The 11,393-nt window shown below is 39.8% G+C and overlaps 1 protein-coding gene across 1 annotated transcript; it reads left to right on the top strand.

Moving 5' to 3' along the window:
• Positions 1–205: 205 nt before the first annotated feature.
• On the top strand, positions 206–11,168 carry LOC117208797. The gene is made up of 5 exons (XM_033450167.1): positions 206–1,258; positions 7,233–7,438; positions 8,251–8,658; positions 9,224–9,525; positions 9,955–11,168. The coding sequence occupies exons 1-5, from the start codon at positions 1,180–1,182 to the stop codon at positions 10,604–10,606; spliced, it is 1,647 nt and encodes a 548-aa protein (XP_033306058.1). The 5' UTR covers positions 206–1,179; the 3' UTR covers positions 10,607–11,168.
• Positions 11,169–11,393: the final 225 nt, after the last annotated feature.

Raw genomic sequence — 11,393 nt, 5'->3', positions numbered from 1 at the left:
AAAGGAAAGTATACGCGTGGTTAGTACGAGAAAACGAGTACGAAGGTAAAAGGAAGACGGGAGGGAAAGAGATGGAGGTAGAGCAAGAAGGTTATATAGGAGGAAGACGGAGAGAACACAGAAAATAGGATAGGAAACGTAGAAAAGGAAGAACGCGAGAAACAGAAAGAAAGGGAAATAGAGGAAGATGGAATTACGAGAAGAAGAAGGGAATAGAATAAGAGAGACGGCCGGTGTAGTTAGAAGGAGAAGAGGAAGGAAAGGAGACGGATTCGATGGAGTAACAGAGAAAAGCTGACGAAAAAGTGGCAAAGGGAGGGAGGTGAAAGAGAGACGGACGGAAAGAGCGTGAATCGGAGGTTCGGAGCCGCGCCTCCTACCTTCAGGGCCCATGTATCCACGGCTCGGCACTGTTGACGACGCAGCGCCCTATGGAAGGGGAAAGGGAATTACGGGGAACGTGGTTTAGGCAAGAACGATCGTCCGTAGTCGTAGTCGGGCCACGAGTCGAGCGATGTCGTGTGACCGACCTCTCTCGTCGCGACCGCGTTTCTTTCTCTTTCGTCGCTTTTACCTGGATTAAATTCGACACCGAGTGTTGTTCGTTTCGCAGCCACACGGCTGCCTACGTGCGTGTAACTGAAAGTCAGTGACAGGGGAACGAGCATGCGAGCACGAACGTTTCGCCTTTGCGTCGAAAGCACGATAAACAAAAGATAGAAAGAAAAAGACGAGAAAGTTGACTGGGCGCCGACTGGGTCGTAAGTCGTAACTTCAAACGCTGCAACCAACCCTCGAAAACACGTGTCGTTCGTTCGGTGCGTTGTCGCGCACGTCGATCGTTGTGTGATCAACCGATGTCGACCGACTGTTATCAGGAGAGTATGAAGTTCGCGGAAGTGTGTTTGTTTTCCAATTTCTAGCAGTGGCTACGGTGAACCGTGCACGGGGGAAATCGGGCACGACGAGAGAACGACGAATGATTGTCAGGTGAAAACACAGCCGTGTTTTTTAACATCGGATACGGCGATATTCGTCGATCGTCATAGTGACATACGGCTGGCTGTTGCGACGCGAAGGAACAGGAAGAATTTAATACGGTGACGAGTTTGGGAAGAAAAATAAAAACAAAGTGGCGAAACAAGAAGCCTGGAAGGAAAGTGTGCGCAACGTTTGTGGATGCATGAGGGTCTCATGGCTACTGGATTCGTAAAGTGGTGGCGGGCAAGGTTCCTCGCTGGCTATAGACCCTTTTCTGGTAAGCTACTATGACGCCTCTCTGTCTTTCTCGCTATCGACTCTATTCGTCTACTTTTATCCATTCGACCCCCGCTTTTTCTTCCCTTATGTTTCTTTTTTGTCATATATACACTTCAAAATATCGATGTGCGTCGAAATCGCCGATGCATGGATAGATCGAGATATACCATATACGGATTTGTTCGGTCAGGGTCCGGTTATAGGCGTGATATTTTGCCCGAGTTGCGAGCCGCGTGGTGCGTGTTTCTCGATGATGCTACTGCAGTATGACAGAAGTGGATCCCACGTGGTGTTACGTCATACTTGCATTTTTCTTACCCGTTGATCTATAACCTTGTTCTGCTAAAAATTTGTCTGTTAACCGTCATTGGTTTCTTACTTTTCGAACAATTTGTAGAGCTTTCGAATATTTTCTGACGCAATTGAACGATAAATATTTTTATTATTTTCCTTTTTTCTATTTCAATTAATTATTGAACGTCGCATCAACCACTTTTATGGGTTATTACCGACTCAGAGACGAAATTTACAGCTCGTTATACAGTTTGGTATTATCTGATATTATATTTTATCTGGTATATATTTTATAAATTCATCGATGATGTTATACATTCTATTTAGACAATACGTCGTTATACTAGTTGTAAAATGTTTATGCAACGGTATATATTTATGAATGTTAAATATTAGTTGAAATATAGTTGAACGAGCAGTTACTTATTTGTAAACTGTAATAATAATACAAATATATGTTTTGTTTTATTGTTAGTTTCAAAAAGAGTAGATAGAAATAAATTGAATAGCGCTTGAAATACGCATTGACACTTATCATTTTTAGTTTCGTATGTGTAAAATATTGTAAGCGTGAAGATAAATATTTGAATGATTGATATTGATATCGAAGGCGGCACTCTATCAGCAAATAACTACTTTATCGTTACATGGTAACGATCTTTCAATAAACTAAAAAAACATTTACATAATATGTATAGATACTATAAGAAATAACATAGTCATTTTATAAATGCAAATAAAGATATGCGATGAAAAGAATGCGACATGTATTCTATCAAAAACCACTGATGAATTATTTTTATATTTTTTAACTATGATATTCTAAAGCGAAAGGTGACAAATTTTAATATTTACTATCTTACTTATTTAATTTTACTTTTAGTTATTCGAAAAAAATTTCACTGCGAAGGGGATAACAGTTTCTCAGTTGTATAAATAACACTTAACATGTCATTAGTCTATAACTTTTAACACTTGTAAACCTACTTTAATGAAACAAACATAGCTATGTATGTTCCACCAGAAGCTAACATCTACTCGTAAGATGGAGGGTAAAAATAAAACGCGCTTCTAGTTAGCCGCGTTCCAGAATTCGAAAAATTTTAATTGATACAGATCTTCGTTCGCATCTTGCAAGTGGATCGTTCAGAAATAAAGAGTCGCTAGTTTAAATAACAGTTTAAAAACAGTAAATATTTCAATAAAAGTCAGCCATCCCATGATATTCGATAGAAAATTTATTCAAATTAATCATTTTATTCAGTATAATAAATATTACTCGTTATATCTCCATAATGTTTCACTTCTCATATTTTATATTCACTACAGACAAAATTAAATTTCATTTCATTCCGAATATTAGTATTACGTAATCTACGAATCGTCTCTTACGTTTGTCATAGTGCAAATCAAAGCCATGCAGACTCGCTGATTAAAAATTATCGTGTTAAAGGAAAACAAAAATCAGAAAAGGACAGAGAAGAGAAGCAAAAGCAAGAATGAACTAACACAATATCTTTCCATGTCGTCTATTAGTCTATCTCTATCCTCCGTCCTACAGTCGCGTCGTTGGGAAGAGAAACTGATCGAAAATCGTGGAACAATTGCCTGGGTCCGTCTATGTATGGGTGAGGCGCGCGGCGCAGCGAATCCCGCTTTTGAAGATCGGCCGATCTCGGATTCTCTTGCGGCGTTCCTCTTTATGGGTGTTTTCTCTTGCGTCGCGGGGCAAAATTTTCATACGAGTCGAGAGCCGAATGAGTAGGAACAGGGAAAGCTGTTGCGTCGGCAAATGATAAAAGTTACGAGCCGAGCAAACAGAAAGGGGTGATATACAAAGAAGAAAGCAGAAGCCGCTTGTGTCCCGCTCTCCCGCTGCTTTTCATTCAAGAGGGCGCAAAAGCGGTACGGTACACACGGTATAAACACACGCGCGCGCTCTTTCGTACACAGCGTATATATAGTACTACAGACTACATATACACGTACTATAGATTATACACGTAGCTGCACGAGGGGGAGGGTCGCGCGTCAAGGGTGGAGTTTAATTATCGAGACCTTGCAAGTTCGTTACATACATTAGTCCGGTGGTTAGATAAAAGGCGTCCATGGCTATTCTCTATTCCTTTGATATCAAAGCAAAGATTCTCTCTCTCTCTCTCTCTGTTCCCTCTTTCTACCCGTTCCACTGTGGTCTTCGCTCTCCATCTCAGTTTCCCCTTGTTCTTCCTATGTTTCTTCCTCTTCTCTCTGTCACGCTCTTCCCTCTGTTTCTCTCTTTCGCTCTCCGCCATTCTTTGTCTCCCTTTTTTTTCTCCCCCGGTGCGTTCAGTGTCTTGGGTCTTTAACGCTCGCCCCACGAAAGAGTTACGGGCGTAATTACCACACGGCAGGTATCATTATACGCGTATATGCGTCCGTTTCTTTATGCAGATACGATTATCCCGCTTTTTCTTCTCTTCTTCTCTCTTTTTTTTTCTAATTTTTTGGTTTTGCTTTTTCCTTTTTCTCCGGTGTTTTCTTTTATCTCTGCCCTACTTTCGGTTTTCCTTGTCCCCCTTTCGTCATTTCTTTTCCCTTCCTCGCTCTCTTTTCTGCGCGCGTGTGCAAGCGTTTTCTCGTCGTTTTTTTCCCTCCTTTTTCATTCTTTTTCCTCCCGTTGGTCTCGAGTAATTGAAATTAGCGGCCGGCTTCGTTTATTACGAGTTTCGTATCGCTAATTATCGTTGCTTCGCGGTCCCTTTGATGCCGACGTTTTTAAGTATATATTTTACTGGAATCACGCTGCACCGGCTTAATGATGTATCGCGTGAATTAAGATAAAAGCGGAGGCTCCTCGAGACCGAAGAGACGGCCTACCATCGTAGAAGGGAAACGTGTAAACGGTGGCCAAAGCACTCGAAACATTCTCCGGCTACTCGGAACTCGAATCGCCGCGGAACTCGTTTTATCGAACCCCGATTATGTATTGAGCATTCCCTTAATATTTTGGTCGATTGCTCGGCCAACTTGCAACAGAATCCGATCCGAGTAGCTTAAATAATTCTAACGTTTAGCTATGTTACATTCGCGTAGTTGTATTTTAATTGGCACTGCAATATCTTTTTCTCCTTTTGCATTGTTTTATCGAGTCGAGAAAAAATATCATAGCGATGACAAGGAATTTAGTACTACAGTACGATGAAATACTAAAAAACGTTCAAGTACTGAAATAATATAAATTTAAAAATAAAAAAAAAATTTAAAGGAATTGTACAAAATTTGTAAACGTTTACCTTTTCCAACAGAAATTTTTATTTTTCTAAACTCTCGCACCTATTGCAAGACCCTCGTAAAATTCTAACGTGCATCTTCAATATTCATTGATCGATAGTCTGAGCAGTAATTGCTGACAGTTGTTAGAGCTTGTTCTTTTTACTATGGCTGGATGTTGGACGCATGTAGGACGGCCGCCTATTACAATCCATGAATTCCAAAAGAAATGAAAAGCTTTCCTTCTTAATTGAATTGCTTATTGCGTTGTACTGATCATTATGAAATAAGAGAAGCGTGCACCAATGTGTGTAACGCTGCGTTAAATTACACCTCCGTCGTTTCCTTATTTATTTATATTTTTATTATTGGATTTTGTTAATCATCATTGATATTGACAAATTAGTATCACGATTGACATTGTTTGATAAGATATAAAACAATTAAATTGACAAAGATAATAAGTTAAGTATCTTTTTCAGAGATAGTTTCCATGTGTTTCGTAAGAAGGAAAGAAAGATGAAACGTTTTTTATATCGACGTTCAATTTCCTAACTTTCGATATGTGTATACGAAATTCCTAGATATAGAAAATCCTTCGAACAGTCGTCCCTACGTGTGTGGCGAGGTCCATTAGATAAAATCTTTACTTAAGATTCTCTTTTCCTTTTACGTTGTGGGTGGGAAAGAGGTCGTTCCAAATTTATTGCTCCCTATCACTCCTTTACATTGATCTCGCCATTCAAATCTTATCGTTGTACATTTACCACCAACGAGTATACGAATTAACACCTTCTTACCAACTACTACTAATAAATAACTATTTTTATTAGCGAACTTGGCAAAATTGTTTGTACGAAAAATTATATTATAAAAGTTCGAAATTTTATTTTGCCAATTTTCGAATATTCCTCGATCTAGAATTTGCATATCTTACAAGTACAGGTATTACATATGGAAACATTCTGTGTAAATAATAATAATAATAATAATATTCTAATCTGTCTAATATTCTGTCTAATAATACTCTATCGAATACACAGCGTATAAAACATTTTATATTTAATTGCATAGTTTATTCGATCCAACCATCCAGGAAATATATTTAAACGATGCACATTTGCTCCAAAGCGTCGGTGAAAACTTTAGAAATTTTGTAAAAAGCGGCGCTCCATGTACCGCATCATGGCGGCGGACGTGTCGTGTTTCGTAGATGCTCATTTATGTATGGTAGTTGCGCAAAGATATCTTTTCAGTATTTCATTTCGTAGAACGCTTTTACACAGGCGTCTAGGTAACGGTAAACGGCAGTGTAATGCAGACACATTAAAGATACATTACACTTCCTTCGGCGAGTGTGCAAAACGTTTCTGAAATAAACGCTGGAAATGGATGTGTTCTCGCCATCCCTTTCAGTGGAACTTTCGTTAATTCGTTCGCTCGCTCGTTCGCTCGCACCGCGCGAATAATTTCGGCCGAGCAATAGACCGAATGCATTAAAGATAATTGCGCTTTTATGCACGGAATCCGGTCTCTCTGTAATTATGAAACAGCAACCCTTTGATCTGTAATTTACGCGTTTAAACGCGTTCGCATCCATCAATTTCTAGACACGCTTCCGCCGATTAAAATTTTTCCTCTGTCATTTTTTGCTCAATTTTTCAAATCTTTTTAACGTCGTCGACTCTTTCTGTGTTCACCTTATTTTCGTGCCAATCTTCTATTTATTTTGTTTCTTGTCTATATTAGCTGTTGCTTCTTTTCTTGTTTTAAAAGTCCTGTAGTATAGATCGAGGCACGTAAACAATGATCTCGTTGGATTCGATTTAATGTGAAAGAAACGTGACCGTGAGATAGGTTTGACGATCTGTTGTATTTATTTCTGGTGATTCAAAGTTACATCCCCTTGAAAATAGTCCGAAAATACTTCCTACACTCCGTAACTTAAGTACCGAGTGGCACTCAGAAACTGACTATAAATATAGGCTTTACCGTGGAGGATGTTACTTTGATACCTTTGAGATTCTGACTTTTGTTTACGAGCGACGCCGCCGCTCGACCGTAGATAACAGTTTCATTCCCTTTGATGAGAACTTCATGCAACGTAAAACAAAGCTACGAAGAGGAATATGTTTAACGAGCTAGCGTAAAACGAGTAGAACCACTCTGATCTTATAATTATATTAAGCTTCGTTTTCATAAAACCAACATCTCATTTAAAATAAAATTTCATTCGTTAAAATATCAGTGTGATATCCACTTGCGCGAATATCGACGATTATTATACAACGTACGATCTCACTTGCGTAGGATTTTTCATAGCTTTCGTCGCGGTTTATCGTAAGATAGTTAGAGGCTGGTTAAAATATCGGTTAAATCTTGGTCCGTCCATTATTACTGACAAGTTAACGATCGTTTGGTTACAGTGGTTGGTAATACGGAAGGCAGCGACTCGGAGGAACTTCTTGGCGGTATCTCGGCACCTCGTAGCGGTTCGCCACCGGAATCCCAGCCAATTCTATTAGAAACAGAGGCACCACAGGTCGCGGTTGACGCTTCCACCAGTCCTACGCCGGCCACCGGAAATGACGAGCAGCCGAGTGCTAGTACAACGAAGCAACTCAGTTTCGAGGTATTATTAACTCCCTTGCTTGTTAAAGAGGAAACAATAAAACAATATGTTGTTGTTTTTAAATTTCAACAACTTTTTTTCTAAATTAATCCTCGATTAACCCTCTAACATTACGTTTAATCTTTCATTGAAAACGTAAAGATAGTAGATCTTTTAGAACAAATTTTCATTTCCTAAGAGATTGAACTTATCTTATTATACAACGTAATCGATGCTTACAGCAAATCTGTATCATTGGATCCTTTGCGATTCAAACTCGGTATAAAATATATTCTTTTCAGCTATAATTTAATATATGTATCTAAGCACCTTATCGAACTTACTAACTTATCGCGATAAGATACAAATGGAAGATAATAAATTAATATACAGGGTGGTTGGTAACTGGTGGTACAAGCGGGAAGGGGGTGATTCTACGTGAAAAAAGAAGTCGAAAATATAGAATAACAATTTTTCGTTCGAGGCTTTGTTTTCGAGAAAATCGACTTTGAATTTTGGCTCGGTACGCGCGCACTTTATCGCGTCTCGTTATAACGGATCTCACTGTACATCGTTGTCTCGATGGAAAAATTAAAAAAGAATTTCTTTTATTCTATATTTTCGACTTCTTTTTTCACCCCCTTTCCGCTTGTACCACCAGTATACCAACCACCCTGTATACAATACACGTAATATATAGAATCAATAATAAAATATTGCTGGGACCGCAGACTCTGCACGATTTACATATTCCAAGTAATAAAATATCTCGTCCCATTTCTATTTATCATTGATTTGAAACTTTTATTACTCAACTGTTGGTCCGGTTGCAGGAATTCGAATGCGACGTTTCGGTAGCGGAGGGTGACCGAAGACGGCAAGAATTCTCATTCACCCTGTACGATTTCGACGGCCACGGGAAGATAACAAAGGACGACATAGCCGGCCTGGTTACTACCATTTACGATACTCTGGGCGCTTCTATCCAGGTACCACCGTGCGGCAGTAAGACGATTAAGGTGAAATTGACTGTGTCGCCAGATCAGAGAACCAGCCAGACGCGATCGGCTGGCGGCTGTTTGAACGCGTCCACGCAGCCGGCTGCTGCTACGAGCTTTTCCGGAAATTCGTCCTGCTGCCATTTAAAGCACGCGTCCTGCAACAATGCCGGGACCCATACTGGCGCGCATGGTTTACGTAGAGTTCCTAGAAGGAGGAGGGTGCCACGACACCGTTGCCAGGTAAGATTGATGCCCCTACGAGGCGAGGATTCGAGGCTTTGGGTTTTTATGGAGCCGCGTCTCTTCTTTCGTAACCCGACAATTCTAGAAGCTAGTGGCGGATTTATCATTTCTGCCTTTCGAGATTTATCGTTCGCGGGATAGGAGGGGGGTCTGTTCCTTCTGATTCTTTCTTTATCCGTTTTTCTCCCCTACTCCCCCCTTTTTTTTTATTTTTATTATCGATGTTGGACAGATGTAACAGGGTTCCTCGCGGATTGCCTTTTTATTGTCGGGGTGTTCGAACTCTCGGAATTCTGAATGAAACAGCTGCGCGTCGTTGTATGGTAGTTATTTGAATCTTGGAATATAAAGAAGATAGGTTTGTGATAGGAATTTTTATATTTTAATGTCAAAGGATGTCAGATTAACGCGTAGGACAATATGTACATATCGATAAAGATATGTTTTATGTAGCATACGACAAATATCAGAAAGTGTTTGTATATTTGTTAAATGATGTTATTTGTAAGTAATATTACACGTTCGATAAATCAAAATATATTATTTTTATATGCTGTTCTAGAACGAAGAGAAGGAGGTGGATACCCACAGCGAGGATGACGGTGAAAACGCACGAACAAATCGAATAAAGCAGGAGGAATTACGCAAAAGGGTGGGGCCCGTGCCTCATTTACCATCACCCTATTCCAATAGCTCCGAGGGTGATATTAGCGATGACAGTGATGTTTCTCCCGCAGTTTCCCCCTTGACGCCACTTCTCACGACTAATCAGCGAAAACGCAGTGGTGCCCTACAAAGGCAACAGCTCTTGGAAATTATTCAGGCGAACATGGAAAAGAATAATCTCAGTTTTCATACATCAAGGTACGTCTTTCGCGTTCAATCGCATGGAAAATCGCGTGACGTGCTCTCGAAGAAAAGGAACTATAGCGCAAATAAATACATATTTCGTACAGAGATTCCTAACAAGATTGTTCCATTTCGGTAGTCTTATCTACATTTTCTGATATCTTGCCTAAATATATATTGCATGTGTTATGTATAGGATACATAATACAGATAATTTTTAACGAGTTAAATCGATCTTTTCTTAGAATCTATTTTTTTTTTTGGCAGTATTCGCAAAAATCCGCGATATATTTACGTAAAATATTTCCTTTTCCATCGGTAAGATTTCTTTACGTTAATATCATCGACCGAATATATGCTATAATAACAATTAAATTCGCAATTGTTATTTGCTGTTCGCTTGAAGAAAGTAACAATAAAAATATAACGCTTCTGACACACCAGGAAACGACATCAGAACGAGCAACTGCGCATTCCATCCCAAGCCCCGCACGTCGAGACTTCACCTCACTACAATCAAGATTGTCGTTCACCATCGGAATCTCGGCCCACGGCGACAGCTTACCATAAGCCTACTCGGGAAAAGCCTCAGGGTTTCACGTCGTTCTCCAAGGTACCTGCGAAGCATAGGGGGAATCTGAGGAAGACGCGTGCACACTACGGACTTCAGAGGAATAACACGACGGTGCAACCGCCACGAGCATACGTTCAACCTCAAGTTCTACCGAGAAATGTGATCAGCCCGAACGTCTATACAGACCAACAAACCACTGCGCCAGCTAACGCGAATCGTAATGGCGGCAATCTGATATCGAACAATCAGCACCCTATTAATCAAACTCCGACCAACAATCATAACGTTCAGCGTAGCGAGACGCAGTTTGGTCAAACGCCTCAACAGTGTGGTAAGTCGAGCAAGAAACATCAACTAAAGCATGCGACCAGGGAACAGGATCAGGCCAGAGCTATGGTCCAAGTCGTTCGTTGGTTGGAACGAGAATTTTCGCAGAACGCCGCTGCGAGCTCCGGTAGGAAGCACGTTCACGAACATATTCATCATCATTACCATCATTACCACACGGAGGCGCTTGTTTGATTCGTTCTTCGTTCGAGGAGCTTTTGCGCGAATGTAACGAGATTCTTTGGTGATTGCATTAGTCCTCGAGCGATAGGGTGGAGACTGAGTGATCTGTGCTGTTCTTTAAAAGATTTTTTTCTGATTGCCGGCTGTCAGAAATCAGTCGATTGATCTATTATTATTTAGCTGTAGGGTCGATCGTTGGAAATTTAAAACTATAGCCTGTTTTCTTCTGTTTTTACACATCCCTACAATAATTATTGTATCTAGTGATTGAAATGAATATTTCACAGTTAGAATAGAAATCGAATTCAGTCGTTCATCCTATGATTTCCGAGGATCAGTGTAGTAAAAAACACCTACAGCCAAACTTTTGTTCATCTATTCCTACACTTTGCGGTTTGTACATTTTTATTCGTTCGAATGTACTGAGTTCCTGCGTAAATTTTAATTCCGAAATATCGAGATATTCTAATGGAAGTTACGAAGATCACTGCCATGTTTCGTTCTTTTTAGAAAGAAGGTATTATCGAACCCGATTTTAACATAGTCGATCAATAACGAACCAAAGCGCACTTTTTAAAAATGGATACTCGAATAGCTTTGGATCATTGTAAGTATCGACTAAGCAATGTATCGAGAAGTTTTATTCTTGAGACATGTAATCCTGTTTATATTTTAATTATTTATCGTATGGTATAAGACGATCTTTCCTCGTTTACGTTTTCAATTTCCAGAGCAAGGGATATGTGTATCTTCCTCAATTTGTAATAGTATTACAAGTGAACGAAGAAAATCTAAGATG

Source organism: Bombus bifarius, unplaced genomic scaffold, assembly GCF_011952205.1.
Source record: "Bombus bifarius isolate JDL3187 unplaced genomic scaffold, Bbif_JDL3187 scf7180000008162, whole genome shotgun sequence".
Lineage (NCBI taxonomy): Eukaryota > Metazoa > Arthropoda > Insecta > Hymenoptera > Apidae > Bombus > Bombus bifarius.
Note: the sequence above shows the minus strand (reverse complement) of the source record. Positions and strands in the feature narration are given on the sequence as shown.

Coding starts and splice junctions, on each gene's coding strand:
- LOC117208797 (XM_033450167.1), top strand. CDS start 1,180: ATGCATGAGGGTCTCATGGCTACTGGATTCGTAAAGTGGTGGCGGGCA. Junction 7,439..8,250: donor CGAAGCAACTCAGTTTCGAG/GTATTATTAACT, acceptor GTCCGGTTGCAG/GAATTCGAATGCGACGTTTC. Junction 8,659..9,223: donor TGCCACGACACCGTTGCCAG/GTAAGATTGATG, acceptor ATGCTGTTCTAG/AACGAAGAGAAGGAGGTGGA.